Source organism: Canis lupus, chromosome 11, assembly GCF_048164855.1.
Source record: "Canis lupus baileyi chromosome 11, mCanLup2.hap1, whole genome shotgun sequence".
Lineage (NCBI taxonomy): Eukaryota > Metazoa > Chordata > Mammalia > Carnivora > Canidae > Canis > Canis lupus.
This window is the reverse complement of record NC_132848.1, coordinates 57,923,310-57,946,883: the sequence shown is the minus strand read 5'-3', so window position 1 is coordinate 57,946,883 and position 23,574 is coordinate 57,923,310. Positions and strand designations below refer to the sequence as shown.

At 38.1% G+C, this 23,574-nt stretch overlaps 1 protein-coding gene across 12 annotated transcripts in view; it reads right to left on the bottom strand.

The window, feature by feature from the left end:
* Positions 1-23,574, bottom strand: part of ACYP2 (acylphosphatase 2) — a 258,461-nt gene that overhangs the window by 123,248 nt on the left and 111,639 nt on the right. For 9 of the 12 annotated variants that reach the window (XR_012003447.1, XR_012003448.1, XM_072768367.1 and 6 more), the window contains 2 exons: positions 19,083-19,099; positions 17,644-17,753 (listed from right to left, as the gene is read on the bottom strand). Coding sequence is in view for 10 of the 12 variants with exons in the window: in XM_072768367.1 (XP_072624468.1) it covers positions 17,644-17,753; positions 19,083-19,099 (127 nt within the window). In the remaining 2 variants the exon portion in view is untranslated. Of the gene's footprint in view, positions 1-7,351; positions 7,398-8,753; positions 8,781-17,643; positions 17,754-19,082; positions 19,100-23,574 lie in introns of those variants that run through there. The other 3 variants (XM_072768360.1, XM_072768363.1, XM_072768365.1) reach the window with 2 other exon arrangements.

The following is a 23,574-nucleotide window of genomic DNA, read 5'->3' as shown; positions in this document are numbered from 1 at the left end:
AACAAACTTGATCAGCCCCCCTGACTCCAATCGCTCTGCCCCCAGTTCCTACACCTCACCACCAACACAATCTCCTAACCCATAAATCCTACTGCCACTGTCTTGCCTGAGACTCTTCTGTGACTCCCCAGTGCTAATACAGGGAACGGATGAATTACCGTGACATTCGAGGCTCTTCACGGTTTGACCCCACTCTACTTTTCTAGCCTCAATTTCCGACTGTCCTTGTCACCTGCCTTGCTCCCGTCACTTGTCCCCAAAGACACAAAGGAGGCTCTTTCAGCTCAATGCCTTTGTACTGAATATTCCCTGGGACATACTTATTCTACCTCCTTTTCCTAACATACGTGTCACCAGTCGGTGTGTCAGGTACTGTGCTCAGCATTGGGAGTTCAAGGAAGGACAGGACACACAATCCCTTCTTGTGACGAGTCTCGGTGGGTGGGATGGACATGAACAGTGAACCCAACACGTCTTAATTATCCCTATTCTCTCATCGTATTATTTCTTTTACTTTCTGTATATTATGTTTTGACATCTTAAAAAACCTTCTAGCCAGTGTAGTGGGGCGAGGGGGGACCCATGGAACCTGCCTCTCCTGGGGACTAGATTCTTAGAGATAGCAGAGTTCAGCACCAAATACACCTTTAATATGCAAACTAAGCAATCCAGAGCCTCACACCTCCTCTATCACACCCTGCATCCCAGGAGGCAATATTCCTCTCCCTAAACATCCCAGGGCCAGGTACCAGGCAACCAAAACCCAAAGCCCTCTGGAATGCCTCAAACCATGCAATCCTAAACTGTCCACCGTGCCCTCTCTTGCCTTTCCCTCGGAAACCCTAACATGGGCTCTGGCCTAACCTTCCCTTTGCTCCCTCCTGACCACCCTGGGGATCCCTGATTCCCCTGTGGCCCTGCATGGCAGGCCATACCCTCTGTCTCTAGGAGTTCTAAGTATAATAAACTTTTTTCCTTCCGCGTCTCTGTCTCCTATTGTGGCTGCACCAGATTGACCAGCTCATAAAAGAACACAAAACACCTTCCATATCAGTTGCTGGAAGAACTGATCGCAGCTACAGATGGCAAAGGCACACACATGAAAGTGTGCTGCAGGCTTCTCGAAAAGTCTGCTTCCGAGGCAAAAAAAGGACAGACCCAGGGCCATGCCTTCCTTCAGCCTTGGATGTGAGTAAGGCTAGAAGCTGAGGTGGTCATTTTACAACCAGGAGGGAAAAGAGCCAGTGAATCCTGCACACCACAGACCTGACATGGATAAGACAACCACCTCCCACGTCCCCTGACCTCCAGCCTCCTTCCTGCGAAGACCCAACCCCTGTTAGTTCGAGTCACTTGTTTATCAGGCTTCCTGTTACTTACAGCTGCAAGCGTTCTCTGGGGGTGGAGGTGGGGGATATTAAGCAAGTAATTCTTCCTAACAGCTGTAGTAAGTGTCATGAAGAAGCAGAGCATGGGCTGTTAAACCTAACAGGCTGGGTGGGGAATAATCAGAGAGGCTTGGAGATCAAAATTCCAGGCAGAGAGAGCAGCTTCTGCAAAAGTCCTAAGGGTAGAAGAGCATGTTGTGGTGGAGGGACTAAAAGCCAATGAGAAAAACAGTGGCACAAGAGGCCAGAAGAGAGGCATGGCCTGGACTGCTCCCCAGGGCAGGAAGGGCACCCTTGCACTGTGCACTACCCCCACACCCTGCACCCATTCCCAGGCCCCACCTTGTGCTGAATCCACTTGTTCACCTCTTTTCCCCCAGTCAGACCAGACTTGTCACGATACCTTTAATCATCTTTGTGCCCTCAGCGCCTAGCAGAGGGGCATGTATACTACATATCTGCTGGATAAAAAATTATCACGATAGACTATTTTAACTATTAAAAATTATCCCAGAAGACATTACCCAATAAGAGACTTGACTGATGACTATTTTGGAGGCCTCCCACCCACGCAGGTATGCCTTCTTCACATGATTGGCTGAGATGCCTGTTCCAATAGGACCTTAACAGGGTTAAAATATTAGGTAAACTCTGCTAAGCCTAACAGCTTTATAATTTCCTAATTTGGGGTATCTTCTAAAATCATTAAGATCTTGACTTTAATACCCCAGCAAAAGAGAAACAGAAATAGAAATAGTTCCATTATGAATCAAAATAGTATCCGTATTTATTTGTTTGTATTAATTTTTTAAAGGTTTTATTGAGATGAGAGAGAAAGAGAGAAAGAGTGGGGGGAAGGCAGAAGCAGAGGGAGAAGTAGATTCTGCTGAGCAGAGAGCCTGACCCCAGGGATCATGACCCGCACTGAAGGCAGACGCTTAACCCACTGAGCCACCCAGGCGCCCCTGTTTGTATTTATTTTTAAATGGCAAGTTTATGGATGACTTTATTTCATTTCTTAATTTTCACTTCTTAATTTTTGTAATAGTCTTGACTCACTTACATTACCTAAGCCTATACAACTGTTTACTTACAAAAATACATAGAACAAAACTTCCTCATTCATGAGCCCCTATTTTTATATTCAGTATTTCTCTGAATACTTAATAATGTTTATAATTAAAAGTGAACCACCGATTTACATTTAAAATGCACACAGCTTTCATTTGACTCATTTCTAGGATTCAATACTTCAAAACTATAGAGATATAGGGATAAGCACACAATGTCAGTGTTGTGGTGGGGCGGGGGCGGAGAACCATGTTATTGGTTAAAATTGCTGGCATAGGGTGGTAATAAAAAGCTGATGTTAGCTAGTTTTCTCATTTTCAGGTTTCCTACACGCATGCACCTTATTGCCTGTACCAGGCAGATGCTCCCGCTACCTTGCCTTGTGCACAGCTGCTTGTTCCTGCCCCTGCCACACTCCCAGACTCAATGCACTGGCAGCCTCATCTCCTCCTCTACGCCATGCAGCTCTCAGCTCAGATGTCAGCTCCATGCAAACTTCCTCCCCGGCCACCACATTTGAAGTAGGAAAACCACCACTACTCCCTTCACAGCATCTTTTTTACTATCTGAAAATATTTACTATCTGAAAATATCTCGTTTATTGTTTATTGTGGGTCTCCCCACACAAGAAATTGAACATCATCTCTGGCTCACTGCTGAATCCCTACCTGGAACTGCCTGGCACACATAACAGGCCAAATAAATAATTATAGAATAAATGAAAAATAAATATATATATATGTAAATATGGATGCTCCCTGCAATAAGATTCGTAATAGCGAAAAATTACAAGAGTATGAATGTCCAGTAATAGATGAATGATTAAATTATGATTCATCCATACAGTGGAATACTCTGCAGTGATTTAAAAGAACATTCACTACCATGAAAAGATATTCATGGTATTTAAACAGTGTTGTATGGTGACAGATGGTAGCCCTGCTTGTGGTGAGCACAGCATAAGGTATAGACTTGTCAAATCACTATGATGTATACCTGAAACTAATGTAACACTCTGCATGTCAACTATAGTTTTTTTTTTTAAATATCCACAATACACAGTACTGTGAAATGTATAAAAGTTGCAGAACAATAGGTATAGCATGATCCCATTTTTGTAAATGATAAAGAGATAAATGTAACCCATAGGCATATATAGTTGTACGTTTTTTTATAACAGGATTATACCATATGTATTTTTAACATACACACATAAGAAAAAATGTGTAAGACTATGATCTTAGAAAGACATGCAAGGCCTACATCTTTTAGCCCATATAATTCTATATCATTTGAATTTTTGCAACAACCATGTAAACTTTCTGCAAATTAAAAACAAAAGCAACACATTTATCTTGTAGTGGGTAGACTGAATTAGGTTTCAAGCTGCTGAAAAATTGAGATCTTTTTAAAAATATTTTATGCTCACATTTTCATATACAAGCTAACTTTAATATATATAACAATAAATACTTAAGTATATTTTTTACTTTATTTATATTTTCAAAAGTAATTAATGTAATAACTGCCAGAACATGGAAGCAATCAAGATGTCTTTCAATAACTGAATGGATAAACTTACTGTGGTACATCCATATAGTGGAATACTATTTAGCAATAAAAAGAAATGAGCCAAACCATAAAATGTACAACACCAAGAGTGAACCCTAAGGCAAACTGTGGATCTTGTGTGGTTACAATGTGTCAGGGCAGGGTCACCCTTGGTTAATAAAAGGGGGGGTGGTGCCATTCTAGTGAGTGATACAGATAATGAGGGAAGCTCTGCATGTATGGGGGAAGGCGTACCCAGGATATCATTATGCCTTCTTCTCAATTTTATTGTAAACCTAAAACTGCTCTAAAAAAGCAAAGTTTGGGAATGCCTGGGTGGCTCAGCAGTTGAGGGTCTTTAGTTCAGGGCATGATCCCAGGATTCCAGGATCAAGTCCCGCATTGGGCTCCCTGCCTGGAGCCTGCTTCTCCCTCTGCCTGAGTCTCTGCCTCTCTCTCTCTCTCTGTGTCTCTCATGAATAAATAAATAAAATCTTAAAAATAAAATAAAAATTAAAAAATTAAAAAACGTTTAAAAAAGTCCATGTTTCTATAACTTTTAAAATTCAATGTACACAAGTACCATCTAACCAAAATCTATTTTTTGAAAAAAAATTCAAAACAACATAAACACACACACACACCCCCTGCAAAAGTAGGAAGGGAGGAACTATCAATCCATGAAAAAACATGGAAGAATTTAAAGGCATATTTCTAAGTGAAAGAAGCCCATCTGAAAAGCCTGAATACTACAGGATTCCAGTTATAAGATATTATGGAAAAAGTAAAACTATGGAAAGAATAAAAACATGACTGGTTGGCAGGGATTAAGGGAGAGGGACAGAAGTATAAACAGGCGGAACATGGGATTCCTAGGGCATCAGAACTATTCTGTATGATACTATAGTGGATATGTGTCATTATACATTTGTCAAAACCCACAAGATATACAACACAAAAATGGAACTCCAATATAAACTAATAATAGTGTATTGAGACTGGCTCAAAAACTGTAACAAATGTGCTACACTAATGTACCATGTTCATAATATAAAGGAAATGGGAAGGGGTTAGGGTGGGAGCAGATGTGAGGGGGGATGTGTCGAACTCTATTTTCTTTTTTTTATTTTTTTTTAAGGATTTATTTATTTATTTATGATAGACACAAAGAGAGAGAGAGAGAGAGAGAGGCAGAGACACAGGCAGAGGGAGAAGCAGGCTCCATGCCAGGAGTCTGACACGGGACTTGATCCCGGGACTCCAGGATCGCGCCCTGGGCCAAAGGCAGGCGCCAAACCGCTGAGCCACCCTGTACACCTAAAATTCCTCTTAAAAATAAAACCTAATATTTTTAAAATTAGTGCTGCCATTACACATTTCTTAAATATTATTATCTTACTAAATTCACATATCTAAAATGTAAACTTGCAAGCAAAAACCATGAACTTAAGAAGTTTTTAATAAAGATGTTATATTCCAAAGGAAAATAAACGACTTAGTATTCGAGGTCTAAAACCTGATGCGAGAACTCCACTTCCACTATAGATATTTTTTATGTTTCTAATTCCCCATTGGAATGATTTATATCAATCAGGTCACACCAAAATTTTTTTCCAAAATTACAGCTCCTCAATGAATTTTTGTCCTGAAAAATGTCCATGTCTTCTGTATTTCAGTAGGACATGCAATGGAAAACATACCTACACCCACACTCATACAGAACATTCAAAGCAACTTTCTTAATAATCCCATCTATTTGTGTAAGAAACATTGATGAATAAGGCATAAAAATGTTAGCTAAGTGCTTTACCATTCTCAGATGGAAAGTTAGGAAAAGCTAGCAATTCTGGTTCCATAGAAATCCATGTCACTAATGGTCTGCCAGAGAAAAGTTATTTTCAAAAATTTTGAATAACTTTGAATTAGACACTACCTAATTGTTTACAAAAGCCATTGCCTCATTCCAATCCACCACTGTAACAACTAGAAATTCAAAACAATGGCATTTCATAGTCAAAGCAGAATGCTATTAAAATTCACATTTCACACACATGCTAAATATCTATGGAAGAGATATACACAACTGAATTGGTGAATACATCTATTTACTTCTCTTAAACTATGAACAAATTTTAAGTATATGTATATTATCAACTCTGTATAAAACCACAGAATCAGTTGTACAGGACCTATGAAGTCACCTACGCTAACTTAGCATCCAATGAATTAGATCTTCTACAACACCCTTAACTTGTCTGACATCTACAGCACAAGTTGGCAAACTCTCTAAAGGGACAGATAGCAAATATTTGAGGCTTTGTGGTCATTAGGTCTGTTTAAATTGCTAACTCTGCCAAGGTAACACAAAATCAACAGCAGACAAAACATGAATGAATGGGCAGGCTGTGCTCCAATTAACCTTTATTTACAAAATAAGCAATAGGCCAAATCTGGCCCAAAGGCTATCTAGTATGTCAATCCCTACTGTATACCATTCCCAGTTACTGATAAAATTCCATTAGAAGTATTAGATGCCTTTATGGGAAAATTCTTAGTCAAGGTGAACTGAAATAAACTAATTCACCCATGGTTATAGTCAAAATTATCACCTTCTGGAACAACAGAGAACATTCATCTTTTTCCGGGTGTTAACCCCTCAAATATTTGACGTAAACCGTCATGATTCCCTCAAAGTATTCTTTTCTCCACTCTAAAATATCCTCAGTGCCTTCATGCATTCCCTGTATTGTGACATAGTTCTCCAGACCACGTATTCTTTGATCACTCTCTTGAGCACATACCCAGCCCATCAGTGATGCTTTCAAGTACAGAAAGTACAGATACATGACATATGGTTTTTAAAAATATGTAGCAATCAAGATGTAATTTTAATTTTAGAATTTGGCTCAATGACTCCAAATGCAAATGCTTTTAGTTGTTTGTGTTTTGAGAGTTTGGTTTGTTTGTTTTTTTTGTTTTGTTTTTTACAGAACTACCATTTAGTTTTTAAGAAAAATATATTTTGTATAGATTTAGTCAAAAGTTTATGCCCAGAATCCTAACTTTATACATTAATTGTAAATGATTACCAAGAAATAGAAAATACTTTTGTTGAATTTTGGGAGGAAAAAAATTAGGTTTACTAAAACAATAGACTCGAATGGTTTCTACGCATCCAAAAATGTTGGCAGAACTTACCACCACAATTGGGATCATATAGTGCAATTTGCAAAAGAAAGCCATCAGTCATTCCTTCTGAGAAAATGAAACACAGAAGGGAAAAGAAGCACACACATCTGCAGCGAGTCTTGGGATGCTGCTGGCTCCTTTGCAAGAACAGAGCAGAGTTGCTACAGTCATAGCCAGGCCACCTCGAAATGATTGTCCCTGTTAAATTCCACATTTCAATAACTCAGGAAGAAAACCACACTCATGTTTTTAAAAACAATTTAATTCTGATTTTCTGATGCCACAGCATTCTCAAATAAGTAAATAATAAAGTTTTTAATAACTAGAAGAAAATAAGGCAATATTTCTTCAACTATAAATATACCACATTTAGTCTGACCTTACCACCTATTTCTGTAACTTCTCTTAACTGTGATTTAATTTTTTGATAATTCAGTATGTTAAACAATATATTGCACAAAGTAGACGCTAGAGGAATAAATTCACTCTCCACAATCTAAATATGTTTATTTGTAATGACATCCCAATTCATAATCTTGCTTAAGCTTGATTTACATTCTCTGATGTATGCTTCCTGCTTGCTTGTCATCACAAAAGCTCTCCCTGGATAATTCCATCCATGAACATAACTTCAAACACTATCCACATAGTGATGACAACCAAATTTATTTCTCTAGCCCAGTTTCTCTGCAGGGATGACCCATATATCCAAGAGCCTAGTGGCATTTCCACCTGGCCAGTCCAACTGCCACTAAAGCAACATGTGCTGAGATGGAGCACCATGGGTCACATAATGATAGCAAATGCTTATTTATTACTTACTCTGTGCCAGGCTCTGTGCTAAGTGCTTTATGTGGATTTTCTCACTTAATCTTCACAGTGCAATTAAACATGGCACATTTATCTCCTTCTATCTGACACCCCCATTAAAATGATAGCATCAAAAGACAAAAAATGTAGCAGACAACGTTTATTGCCTAACTACCACTGCCCGTTACCCTCCCCTTCTTCCTCGCCAAGAGAACACCAATTTTGTTCAAAGAATCGATATGCCAAACCAATTTCCCAGTCTTTTTTTGTAGCAAGCAGTATTTATATAACCATATGCGAGCCAATGAAACACTTGCAGATGTCTGTTTGGGCAAGTTCGGGAAAAGCAACACAACCATTATCCCTTCTTGCCGTCTTTAAGCCTTAATTATGGATATTCTATGCAGCTGCACTTTCCCTTTTTTTGACCACGAAGGAAGGCTGAGAGAATCACAGAGACATTGACCCTGATACCACTGAGTTATTGAACCAAGGCCAGTTACCATCTACCTCAGACTTCTTGTTACTGAGAAAAATGAGCCCCTGTTCATTTTTATCCATTCTAAGTCTGGTTCTCTATCAACTTGCAGCTGAAAATAGTTCCAGGTGATAGAGAACTATAACCTGAGCAAGAGATTTCAATAAATTAGAAGGAAAGCAGAGGTAGGGTAGGTACACAAAAAACAAAAGGCTTCAGTCTAAGTGCCTGCAGAACCAAAAACAAGGAGCAGCAAGTCAGCTTACCTCCCAACTCCACAGAAGACTCGGGATCTGGAGGCACCAGGAAGAAGAAAAGACAAGACTTACAGATTTAACATTCTGGAGGTTTGCCAGCAAAAAGGCCAACTCTTCCCAAGTCTCCACCATTCCTCCAGCCAACAGTTTAAAATTACAAGTTGGAAAATTTCCTTAAAAATATGTTGATTCTTGGCTGTCTATCCATATTACTGAGGAAGTTACTGAAAACATGATTGTAAGGAAAATATAATAAACAGAGAAGCAAAACAAGCAAACAAAAAGCAAGGAAAGGCAAGGCAAGGTGAAAGAAAAAAGAAAGGAACTTGGAGGAAGGAGAAAATGCAAAAAGCAGAAGATAACAAAACACACACACACACACACAGGAGACCCTCAGGAAGAATCAAAGAAAACAGGAACAGGGTGCTATGAAGCAGAAACAAAATATCGCAGCAGAAACTAAATTAATCAGAAAGCTGGAAGATAAAAGTGAGACAATTTCCAGAGAAAAAGGTTTGGAAACTCGGTGAGAAAATAAATTAAAATCAGGCCCGCATGGAAGTTTCAACAGGGGAGAACCAAGAGGAGAATGGGAAAGAAATTGTTGGAGACAGGTAATTCTCCTTCTCCAAGAGACCAGCATTGAAAGTGAAATCAAAACAAGCACCAGGGCAGATGATCATGAAACACAGAAAAAGAGGGATACAATGCATATCTAAAAAGCTTCCTGAGAGGAATAAACATATAATTTCCACTCCTTTGTATGAGAATGACATCAATTCTCTTGACAGCAGCACAAAAAGTCATGGAGCTATGCCTTTAAAATTCTGAGTGGGAGAGGATTTGGGTGCAGAGAATCTTTTTTAAAGGTTGATTTATTTATCTTATTTGAGAGAGAGAAAGAGCTGAGGGAGGGGTGGAGAAAGGAAGAATCTCAAGCAGACTACCCACTGAGCGTGGAGCCCAGAGCGGGGCTTGATCTCACAATCCTGAGATCATGACCTGAATGGAAATCCAGAGTCAGCTCTTGACCAACTGAGCCCCCCCAGTTGGTCAGTCAATCAAGTATGATGACAAATGAAGGCAGACAAGGATACAAACTCTTTATCTCACATATCTTTCCTAGGGAAGCTTAGGGAGAATTATGCTTCAACAAAACAAAGGAGGGCACGTGGGTGGCTCAGTGGTTGAGCATCCGCCTCAACTCAGGTTGTGAACCTAGGGTCCTGAGATCAAGTCCCACATCTTCTCCCTCTGCCTATGTCTCTGGCTCTCTCATAAATAAAAAATTAATTAATTAATTAATTAATTAATAAAATAATAAAATAAAAGGAATACATCAAAGATGATGAAAAATATGATTGAGAAAGCAGGAACCCACTCCACAGGAAAGGGACAGAGGGGAGCATCAGGATGAGAATGACAGCTGTCCAGTAGGCCTACCCTGGGAAGAAGACAAGCCTCAGGGAAGGTGCAACAGACAGGTGACAGGATGCACTTTGACATTTGGAGATAGATTGTTGTGGGTTTAGAAAAATATACAGATAGTATATAGAGTTTCTGTTAGAGAAAAATAGTAAAACTTGTAGACTGAACAATGTGAAACTGCCATCTTGTGCAGTTTTGAGAACACTGGCAGTTTCACATTGTTCAACCTTGCTTACAGGTGCCTAATATGATGCAGGAAATTGGCTTTAAATACTCTAACAATGAGAAATGCAAAAGAAAGGGTGGAGGACTGTGTGGAATAAGAATGCAAGCTTTGGTTACTGAAACTGGGCAGACACATAGGGTTCGTTGTCTCATTCTCTCTATTCACGGATATGTTTGAAAATCCCATAATAAGAAGCAGTAAAGAAAGAAAAATCATGACACCAAACACCAAAACGTGCAAGATTTCATTAATTTTTCAGACAGCTGGAGAAAATTCCACTTAGCAATACCCAGATGAAGTCCAGTTAAAGAACCATTGGGCACAGAAAAAGTCAGTGAAAGAGACCATCTACACTCGCGCTTCACTCACAGTGGGGCAGGAAATATCAGAGATGTCTCACATTCCCACTCCATCCCTTCCTTTCTGCACTGATTCTGCTGATTCCCAGACTCCATTGTGCAACACAACAATGCTCCTAAAAGCTGTCACAATTCCTTAGACCCACAATTGAATAAGACAACCATTCCTCACTGTCCATCAATTTCCTACCAGCTCGTTTCTCATTTTGTCCAAACTAGATTCCCAGATTCACCATTCTATGTGCACTTTTGTAAATGCCCTCAAGCCCTGCTCTCTCACTTCTGCTCCTTGTAGATGGCAACAACCAGCCCTGGATGAACTTCCACTTCATGCCTCCTCCGCATTATGTACCCAGAGAACTAAGTATTACTGGAAAAAATCACCTAAACCAACTGACAGGCTTAATGTTATATTTATTATCACAAACTGTAAAAACCGGCAATTTTACTACTGTTGCCATTTTAAATATGGTGAAATTACTTTAAAGAAGCAAAGTGTAAAACTGGCAGCCAATTTCACAACAAAACAATGGATGCTAGGCACTGTAATGGTATCCACAGGGTACTGAAAAAAATAACTGCCATGTTAGAATTCTGTATGCAACAAAGATATTTTTCAAGAGTGAAGGTAAAATAAAAACGTGCAGACAGAAACAAAAACTGAAGTAACACATCACCAACAGTCCAAATGAAGGAAAATACTAAAAAGGAAGTATTACCTTAAAAAGACTAGAATCAAAGGAAACTACAACTCATGTTGAAGACTTAGAGAAAGGGCAACAAAGAAATAAAGAGGGAATCAGAAAGATGAAGGTTTAAATTAATGAACAGAAAAAAAAAAGAAGTGGTCAATAAATCTAAAAGCTGTTTTTTAAAATATACCAATAGATAAATTCCTTCTGAACCTGATTAAGGAAAACGGAGGAGAAAATAAAATTATATAAGATTAGGAATTTTCAAAAAATATATAACTACAGATACAAAAGAAACTTTTAAAATATAAAATCCAGGGGCACCTCGGTGGCTCATCCAGTTAAGCAATCAGAGCTTAATTCAAGGAATGCAAGAGTGAAATTCAACGTGATAAACTATAGTTAATGAAAATCAACAGCAAACTCGTCTACTTGGTGAAACAAAACCATTTCAAATATAATAATCAGACAGGGATCCCCACTTTCCTATTATTCAAAATTGTCTTGATGGGTCTGCCAAATGAAACAAACCTGAAAAAAGGATACATTATTTTTTGCTAATTATATATTTGTGTACTTAAAAATCCAATAACTACAGTTTACCCCCCCCCAAAAAAAAAAACTTAGCAGAATTAATGAGAACATTTGCTAATAAATACACAAAAGTCATTAGGCTTCCCTATTCTAGCATAAGCACACAGAAATAGAAATGGGAAAAATATTCCATACACAATCATGTAAAGAGGATAAAATATTGTTATGGAATGAATGTGTCCACCTCCCCCCCAATTCATATACTGATGCCTTATCCTCAGTGTGATGGTATTTGCATGTGGGGTGTTTGGAAGGTAGTTGGATCATGAGCATTGAGCCCTCATGAATGGGATCAGTGCCCTTGTAACAAGAGGCCAGAGAGCTAGCTAGCTTTCCTTCTGCCATATGAGGATAGAATGAGAAGTTGGTAGTCTGCAACCTAGCAAAGGGCTCTCACCAGAACCTGACCATGCTGGCACTCTAATCTCAGACTTCCGGCCTCCAGAACTATGAGAAATAAATCTCTGTTGTTTGTAAACCACTTGGTCTATAGGACTTTGTTAGAGCAGCCCACACTAAGACAAAGACTTAAGAATAAAGTCAGCAAAGAAAGCACAAAATCTATATGATGATAATCCTAGAACCATATTGAAGGATAAATTTAAAAATCTGAGCAAATGAAAAGACATCTCTATTTTTAGATAGGAAGATTTAATATCAATTCTCTTAATATCATAAAAGTGTGGAATTAAATAGCAAGTAAAATATGGGTTCCTGAAAGAGAAAAGGAACATAAGGTAAAAGCTGAAGAAATCTGAATAAACTATAAACTTTAGTTAATCCTAATGCACTGATATTGCTTCATTAATTGTAACATATGTATCATACCAATGTGAAATGTTAATAGGGGAAAGTAGGTGAGAACTATATAGAAACTTGGTAATATCTTCATTTACAATTTTTCTGAAAATCTAAAACTGTTCTAAAAAATAGTTGTTGGAGTTTTTTAAAATTTTATTTTATTTTTTTAGTATTTATTTATTTTAGAGAGAGACAGAGACAGCATGAACAGAAGGGGCAAAGGGAGAGGGAGAGGATCTCAAGCAGACTCCCCACTGAGTGGAGGGCCCAAAGCACAGCTGGATCTCAAGTACACACCTGTGTGCTCTCTTTCTCAAATAAATAAATGAATAAATCTCTAAATAAATAATAAAAATTAAAAACAGACATAATTCCAACTAAACGGATGAGTATCTTAAAGTTTTTTTTTTAATCTTAAAGTTTAGAGAGAAAATAAATGTCCAAGAAAGCAAATAAATCCATGAAAAAAATAGTAAAGGGAAATACCCTACAAAGCTGCTGTAATTAAATCCATATGGAGTATTAGTCTAGGAATAGATAAACAGATATAGTAGGGGACCAGAACAGAGAACCAAGAAATAAAATCCAGTTTATATATTTCAATACATGATAAAATGTTTTTCAATTCGATGGGGAAGGATTGATTATTTAATAATAGTGCTGGCACAACTGGCTATCCATCTGGTACAAAATAGACCCCAATCCCATATTATAAATAAAAAACAATTTCCAGATGGAATAAATGCTTAATATAGTAAATAAAGCATCAAAAAGTTAGAGCAACACTTACAATCTGTTTCTTAACGAGAAAGAAAAGATAACCATATTTGAGCTTATAAAAATTAAAAACAATTTATGTTGCAAAAGCTATCATAAATAAACAAAACTAATGACTAGGCAAAGGATAGATTTGGGAAAATACTTGCAAAAGAGATAACAGATAATGAGTTAGTAATCATTACCAATATAAAAAGAGCTCTTAAAAATTGGCAAGAGACAAGCAGCTCCATAGAAAAATGGGGAGAGGATGTGAAAGGGAATTAGTTCCTGAGAACAAATCCACATAGCCACAAGCATGAAGATGCTCTAAACAACCAGTAATTAGAGAAATGCAAATTATAGTGAAAAAATAATACATCACTCTACACCCAATCAGATAAAAGAAAAATTAGAGACAATAATACCAAATGCCCACAAGATGAAGAGGAAAAAAAATGTAAATTGTTTACAGCTGTTTTGAAAAGCAGTCTGACAAATATTTTTTAAATTAATAGTGCACAGACATGTCAACCAACAAACCATACTTCTGGGAATCTATCTCCCAAAAATAAAATCATCAGTAAAATATCCATTATGGCATTGCTCTTACTAGAAAAAAAGAGAGAAAAAAAAAGAGAAACAAAATGAATTATCAGCAATAAGATAATAAATAATGGTACATTAATACTGTGGAATAAATATTAAGCTGCTATTAAAAAGAATGAATTAAAGCTCTACCATTTGACTTGGATGGGTTTTCCTGGATGTATTTTTGTTTTGTTTTCTAATTTCAGTATAATTAATATACAGAGTTGTTATATTAGTTTCAGGTGTACAATATAGTGATTCAGCAACTCTATATACCACTTAGTGTTCATCATGGTAAGTGTACCCTTAATCCCCTTCACATATTCTAGCCATCTCCCCGCCCACCTCCCCTCTGGTAACTATCTGTTTGTTCTCTACAGTTAAGAGTCTGGTTTTTGGTTTGTCTCTTTTTTCTTTGTTCGGTTGTTTTGTTCCTTAAATTCCACACGAATGAAATCATATGGCATTTGCCTTTCTCTAATTTCACTTAGCATTACACTCTCTTGGTCCATCCATACTGTTGCAAATGGCAAGATTTCATCCTTTTTTACGACTGAGTAATATTCCATTTTATATATATTTATATATTATATATAAAACATTCTCTTTATCCATTCATCTATGGATGGACACTTGGGCTATTTGTAAATAATGCTGCAATAAACATAGGGGTGCACATATCTCTTTGAGTTAGTGTTCTTATTTTCTTTGGGTAAATATCCAGTAGTGGAATTACTGGATCATATGATAGTTCTGTTTTTAATTTTTTGAGGAATCTCTTCCACAGTGGCTGCACCAGTTAGCATTCCCACAATGCACAATGGTTCTTTTTCTCCACATACTCACCAACAGTTATTTCTTGTGTTTTTTTATGTTAGCCATTCTAACAGGTATGAGGTGATATCTCAGTGTGGTTTTGATTTGTATTTCCCTGATGATGAGTGATGTTGAGCATCTTTTAATGTGTCTGTTGTACATCCAGATGTCTTCTTTGGAGAGATGTCTATTCATGTCTTCTGCTCATTTTCTAATTGGATCATTTGTTTCCTGGATATATTTTTGAATCATAAAGTGAGATGCAAAGAAGTGTATATACTATGATCCCATTTTTAAAAAGCAAATACTGATCACAAGCCAAAATTGTATGTGCCTCCAAGCGTGTATGTGTGTGTGTGTGGAGGAGGGGGGTGAATATGGAGACAAATGTGGGAGGAAGCCCACTCAGTTGCTATCCTAGATTACTGGTGGTACTAGGAAGGAACAGGGGAGCGGAGGCACCTGGGTGGCTTAATCTTAGGTTAAGTGTCTGCCTTTAGCTCAGGTCATGGTCCCAGGGTTCTGGGATCAAGCCCTGCATTGGGCTCTCTGCTCATCAGGGAATCTGCTTCTCTCTCTCCCTTTGCCTGCTGCTCTGCCTATTTGTGCTCTCTCTCTCTGTCAAATAAATAAATGAAATCTTTAAAAAGAAAGAAAAAAAAGGAAGGAAGAAACGGAGTGTGCAGGGGTTGACCAGAAAAAATGGGCAGAATGGATGATATCATTACATTTATGTTAAGGATATTAATCAAAAACCTGCTACAACATGGATTAGGATATCATGATAGGCATGAGTATCTATCCTCCCTCACAGCCCCCATTCCCAATACTTCATAGTCATTTGGTACTTTATCATCCACTGAACTACTTAGTTCTGTACAACATAAGTCTCATAATCTTTTTGGCATTTTGTGGCAATCCTACTGAAAATTATCGTTTTTCAGTAACTGCTACTGTACATTTTATGAAACTGAATTTTTAGATCCCACTTTCCAAGTTGGGGTACAGTTTTATACACAAAGTATGTACTTACATGTAAAGAAATTAGAAAAAAATTAAAAATTAATTTTAAAATTAAAATTTTAATTATAAAGAAATTTAAAAATATTTTTAAAAATTTACTGATTGATGAATGTCTATAAAATGAAAAACTAGTTACAGAAAAATATGCATAAATATGGGACTCCTGGGTGGCTCAGTTAGTTAAGTGTCTGCCTTTGGTTCAGGTCACGATCCCAGGGTCCTGGGACCTAGTCCCATATCCAGCTCCCTACTCAGAGGGGAGTCTGCTATTCCCTCTCCCTCTACCCCCACCCCCGCTCGTGCTCGTGTGCACATGCTCACTCTCTCATTCTCTCTCTCAAATAAATAAAATCTTTTTTTAAAACAGTATTCTATTTTCACAAAAACAAGCAAAGCCCATACTACAAATGCTTAAATACTTTTAAATGAAAGAGAAAGCTTCAGAAAGTATTCAAGAGGCCAGAGGTACAGGTTCCATCAAGGGGAGGGAAGCAGAGGGGAAGGGGCAGATTAATAGCTTTGCTTTTTTATCTCTCAGCATCTTATTACTTCACTTATTACAATAAGCAAAAAAGTATTACTTTTTTTTTCAAAAAGTATTACTTTTAAAATGTGAAAGCATTAAGTAATAAAAACAAACATAAATTGCAAACAATAAAATAAAATGAGTTAAAATGAATTGGGTATGACTTAGGGCCTATGCCATAAGATGTTGTGAAGATTAAATGAGATAAACTATGTGAAATGTGTGCCATATTGCCTAATGCTGCAAATACTCAACAAATATTAGCTATTTTTTATTTTTAAAAATGCTACAAAAGCAGTGGAATATGAAACTGAAAAGATAAGGTCTTTGAATATGACAGGGCACTACTTTCCTTACTACTGAACCTGGTCTCCTTTAGAATGCAAGGACTCGTTTTGGTAACCACACAACTCATAAAACACACTTTCATTGACAGTAAAAATAAAATAAAATTAAATATATAAGATACTTTATAAAAAGAAGAGGACAGCCTTTTTGCCTTGAAGTATACCTTAGGAACTTCAAGAACCAAGGGCACCTGGGTGGCTCAGTAGGTTAAGTGTCAGACTCTTGATTTCGGCTCAGGTCACAGTCTCAAGATTGTGAGGTTGAGCTGCACCCCACACTGGGTGTGGAGCCTCCTTGAGATTCCCTCTCTCCCTCTCCCTCCGTACCTTCCCCTCCCTCCCCCTGCTCGCGCATGCTCCCAATGCTCTCTCTCAAAAAATTAATTAATTAAAAGAATTTCAAGAACCATCCAAAGGCACTATGCTTCTTCACAACCACTTTGGATGAATGATATGTGAGCCCAGATGTTTCCTCCACATAAGAAGAGACAAACACAATTCAAATAGATTGGAAAATGACGCCATTGCTCTTTTGGAGGGCCTGCCCTAGTGGGAAATCCATCCTAAATGTACAAATTCCATTCCCATCTCAGGATTTCCTTGCTGGTATGCCTAAGAGCACATTGGTTTAGTTATAATCTACAAACTGAATTTGTTCCATCGATACTATTCTTTGGTCCAGTGAAATATTAAAATAAGTTCATTAATCACATGAGTGCATTATTAGTCTTGCTACTTACATGGAATTGACTTTATCTTCTGGGCCTTGCACTTGGCCTGTCACAGTGCCTTTGCTGGTATTCTTCACCCAGCCAACCACTCCTATTTTCTTAGCCTCGTCTTCCGTGTACTGGTTTTAGGAGAAAATAAGTGAAACGAAGTCCAGCATCAAAAAAATGTAACTGATAATAATTTTTTTCCTACAGTCTATGCTGAAAATTATGTAGCTGACCTATAATCATACCTCTGTTTACAAGAACCTCCACTTAAATGGTATTTTTTATTAAATTCTACTTTCCTCAAAGACAAGCACATTATGAGAAAATAAATGGTTAGTGGGAATTACTTCAGAAAACAGATTCCGTAATGTGTTCTGGGATCCATAAAATTCAGTTGCATTGCTCCTATACCTGCTAACACTGAATTACATTGTCTGGGTTCCAAATGATGATCACTCCAAGATTTTCAATCACTGAGGGAAAATATCGAGTTATGACCAATATACAGCATTCAATTAAAAGATTCTGATGTCTTCCATTGGCTATGGACTTGCCACATAAGGGAAGTTTAGTTCTCCTATTATTCTTTACAGTTTTTTAAAATTTCTCTTCTCAGTTCCAAATTCCATTATGCTAATGACAAATAAAAACCTAGCAACATTTTTATTTTGAACTATTTTAACTACATCATACTAAATTTTTGTGGATCCTGTCTACTGGAACTTTTTTAAAACATGGTCTTGGAGGTCAGAGTGACCAAGAATCTATACGTTCTATAGCCCCAACTAAACAGAGATGGTTATATCTAGGATTTATGTAGGAGCTAGCTCTGAAAATAATAACGAAAAAAGAGACAATCTGAAGTGTGAGGCAGGGGACTATCTCAAAATGAGGAGACTTTAATGGTTGGGAACATCCTAAATCCTCGGAGTTTAGGAACAGAGAGCTAATCTAGTGACTGTCAGCTCAGACAGTCTGTGAAAAATACGTGCACGTTTTACTTTCAGGAAAGGAGTATATTAACAAAATTAAAATGTTAAAATCAATAAGGAGTCTCAACTTCTAAAAACCTTTATGCAACATGAGCACTTTTCATTGTGCAATTCAAGATATAGACATTTGCCTGGCAGTTTTCTTCCATCCAGAACAAGGGGCAGATCCCATATTTTATATTCAGCGTACCTAACCAGAATGTTTAATTTGATTATCCCAGTAGAGGTGCTTTTGAAATTCATACAAAACATTAGCTACAAACTAGGCAGGCTGTAACGTTTTTGATATACTACTTTTAAAAGACAACTTTAATAAAAAAATTCTCAAGCAGTAATTTGGAAGAAATACAAATAGTTCATTTACTGTCAAGGATAGAAAATAAGCAGTAGACTAGCATTAAATAGAAAACTGCTCTATCTCTGTAAATAGAAATAATAAATAGAAAAAATAGCAAAAAATTGACTTACCATTCTGAAGCAAACACCTGTATAAAAAAGAAATAAAAAGAAATGTCAGTTTGTCTACCTTTAAAAACATTATGTATTTCCTGACCTTTCATTTACTTTATTAAATAGTAAGTAAATGAAATGAACAAAAATGTTCATATCTGTACATACTCAGAAAGTGTTTTTTAAATTATTTTCTTTTAAAATAAAAACAGAAAAGGCTATTTTTGCAGAAACCTAGTAATATTCTGAAACCAAAGAATCACGAAAAGCCACACTGCATATTCATTCTTTTTCAAAAGGATAAATAAAACAAAATACTTATTACCACGGACAGTTAAGTATATTTGACATACAATTTACCCATCCTCAGCTTTTAGAATTCTTTTTTTAAATGCAAGGACTAAATTCAAATTTGAATGCAATAAAACATTTCTGCTTTTATTTTAATTCCATATTCTGGAAAAACCCAAACTATGGGACAGAAAACGAATCAGCAGTTGCCAAGGGCTGGGGGAAGGAATGCTGTAGAGAGGCAAGAGAGAGCTTACTGGAGTGAAGGCACTGCCCTGCATCTCAACTGCGGTGGTTGCTACATGACTATATGTGTTTTTCAAAACTCATTAAACTGTACACTAAAAAGTGTGAATGTTACTGAACTTAAATTACACAACTGACAAAGAAAAGTTTAAATACATTGGGAAATCGTAAGTGATAGATCAAACCAACATCCAAAGAGGTCAAAAGATGGAGCCTATCCATACAACAGTGGAGCCTACTTAAAAAGATCCAGAAGGATCGATGGCTTAGATAATGTTGTGCATCGTGTAAGCAGATCCATAATAACAGGGGGTGTCAACTGTTTCCTGATGATAAGCATATTGTGGTATCAAACGAATATGAAGAGAAAGAGGAGTAAGGCGATAAAGACAGGATATATCACAAATGGAATTTTTATAGGGCTATAAAAATATTTTAAAAGATACATGTAAAAGGAGGAGAAACGATGAGTGGCAAGCATTGATCTGAAGGGGAGTCAGAAAGGCAATTTGTTACACAGACGGAAGGAAAGACAGCAGCTTGTAGATATGCAAGGAACTGGAAGAAAAACCACAGAGCAACTTCAGCTAAGGCCGACCATGGAGGAGAGAGGGACAGAACAGGAGAGAACACAGGCAGGTCTGTGAAAAGTGTGCAGCCTTTTATTTGTAAGCTTGAGAGGATCCCAAAGGACGCTGGCCAGGAAGGTGGGCTGCTTGGGCCTGGGATGAGCTGTGCCCATTCCCCTGAGGTCCTCAACAGCCAGCAGCCCCCTATGATGTCAGCATTAGGAAAAGCAGGCCTGGCAACTGAAGTAAACAGAAATTGGAAACATCTGGTCCAGCTCTTGCCTATTCAACGAGTAGCCCAATGCCTGGCAGCGCCAACAGAGCTGGGGTCTCAGCTCATCTTCTTATCCTCAGGCCCTACCCCAGCCCTACGGAGGCAGAAACTGCAGGTGAAGTCCTGGAATCTGGTCTCCACAGGCTCTCCAGGTGGTTCCCACGCCCACTGAAATGTAGAACCAGTGGGTGGCGTTACCTTAATGGAAGGCCTGGGAAAGGTCTGCAAAGGATCTTGATTTCCCATCAAGAATTGCAACATAAAGGGAAAAGTCTCGTAGGGTATCTCAGATCTGATGCACGACGACCGGTTGACGTCGTTCCAATCATGTTGGCAATAAATCACGTTCCCTCACCTATTTTACAAGTCAGCAGCACTACAGGAGAGGAGCTGCAGACAATGAAAAGGCAAAAACCCCTCCCCTGTGCCCTCCTTGGACCTGGTGCTGGAGCAGCCCAGGCAACCGGTCACTTATTTGCCACTTAGTTACATATTCAGAACCATGTCACTACACTCACTTTACAAATTATTTCTAGCCCCAAACTTCATTTAAGACTTAAAAGAAAAGAAAAAAAAAAGTTGATTCTGTTTCAACTATCTCTAGAAAAATGAGTAATGCCCCAAACTTCATTTAAGACTTAAAAGAAAAAAGAAGTTGATTCTGTTTCAACTATCTCTAGAAAAATGGGTAATAGTGTTTTTATGCCCTAGTCCAAATTATCATGAACTCTCAACAGCTTCCTTAACTAGCCCTCCTGCTTCTAGCTCTGCCCTTCTGCAGTCTACTCTCTATAAAACACCCAAGGTGATATTCCTTTCTTAAGTAAATGTCCTATCACTTTCTTCTTCCCCAGCCTAAAACCCTCCACTGGCCGGCCATTGTACCCAAAAGGTGTCCTACTTGCCACAGCCTCTGGACCCCGCCTGATGAGTCTACCTCATATTTTAGGACTGCCCTCTTTGCTTGCTCCATTTCGCCAAATTTGCCTGCTTCGTGCTCTTCAACATGCCAAGCATATTCCTGTCTCACAGCCTTTGCATGTACTATTCTCTCTGCCTGAAATGCTCTTCCCCCTTCTTCTCACTGCTAACTCCATTTCATTATTCATGTCTCTGCACAATGTCATCTCCTTAGAAATATTGATGATGGATAGTTGGCAGAAAGCCAGTCAGGGACAAGGGGGCCCACCCTAAGAGGAAACCACCCTTAAAAGGATTTTACACTACCCTGGAAGGAGCCCTCCACCCCTTCCCATGTGATAGGTAGATGACAAAAACTTGATTGGGTGACAGGCGAATAGGTTAATCAGATTAAAACAGCCTGCCGACAGGCCTATAAACTCTAAGCCGTAGACTTAGAAACTCTGCTGGCAACCCTCTCGGGTCCTCTCCCTCTTCAGGAGCTCTATACTATCACTAGGTAAGTTTTGTTTTAGTCTCACTCCATAAGCTTTGCTCGGCTGCCCCCCACTCTTCCTCTGGTCTACCTCTACATTCTTCAAAGTGGCATGACCAAGAACCATAGGCACTAAAGGAAAAGAAATCCTGTAACAACATGTCCCCTGACCAATTCATCTAAAACAGCAATGCATCCCATATGTTTCCTATATATGCAAAGTACTGATTACCATGTGACATTACAAAGGTGATATTCCTTTCTTAAGTAAATGTTTACTTTCTAAAATTTCCTGTCTTCCCTATAAGTTCCATTAGGGCATGATTTTTTTCTGTCTTGTTCAACACATGTTCCTGGCACCTAGATAAGAGCTTGGCACGTAGCTGTTGAATAATGAATGAAAGATAAACCAGCTGATAAATATTTAAGTGAACTATTTAACTCTTCTGCAATAATTCATTACTAATATTGCAAATATACATATAAGTATATTGATTAGACTTTAAGTCTCATTCAAAGTGATAATAAATTTATTGCATTCCAGAGCTAGAAGGAATCTCAAGAATTCTATGTTGATTCTAGCAGAACTTTACGTAAATGATAATACACAGTGTCATAAAAATTAGTAATGGGAAATTTTACTAAAACGGAGTCCGGAGGTTTCAGCAGGAGGAGCTCTCACACCCTATGACTCAGTCCACTGCATACCCAACAGGAAGTGAGGAACATGACCTTACAGCGGCTTGACCTTGAAGATGGATCCTACTCTACTACTCCAACCTAAGGAAGAAAGGCTTTCCTTACCTCCCTCCACCCCCTGCCTCTCCTGGTCCCCCTCACCCCCACAATGCTCAGCCAATGAGAAGCCACCATACTCGGAATTCCCAGTTTACCCCAAGTCTTGATGGAGACTTGAGTCCAGTTTACTGGACTTTCCTTTTATTCACAACAGCCTTCCTTGGCACCTGGGTGGCTTAGTCAGTCAAGCTTCTGCCTTGAGCTCAGGTCATGATCTCGGGGTCCTGGATTGAGTCCCGCATCAGGCTCCCTGCTCAGCTAGGAGTCTGCTTCTCCTTATACCCTTCCTCCCTGCTCACACACTCTCTCTCTCAAATAAGTAAATAAAATATTTAAAAAATAATAATAACAGCCTTCCCAATATACCCCTTTTCTCCTTAAAAAAGCATGCCTCTCCTTTGTTGCCCCGACTCTTCCAAGGTTATGTGCCACCTTGTTTATTCTCTTTTATTCCCAAATAAACTATTTTTTTGCTTGTGAAATACCTGGCAGTTTTACTTTTAAAGTTAACAGTACGTGTATACACACATATTTAGTATATAATATAAAGGATAGCACGAAGCCACTAGATCATGCCTAAGTTGACAAAACCAGAAATACTAATATCAGCATGTTTTATAAATAAAGACAGAACAACCACAAGAATGGAAAAACAAAACGGTTAAATTGGTCATCTTATAGAACTTACAGGATTTGAGATAAAAGCCTGGAGCAGGATCTGGTGGCTCTATTTATAATTATGAGTGATAAGGGCACACACAAATTTATTGAACAAATCCTAAAACAGTAGAACTAAAGGACTACCATTTAAATTTAAGAGATATAATTTTAGGCTAAGTGCATACAGCTTGACAAACTGGGTAGAAAACGGAAGTGATGCCCATGACTGTAGGCAGTGACAGAGGGATGAAAAGCCTAAGACTGAAATAAATCAGG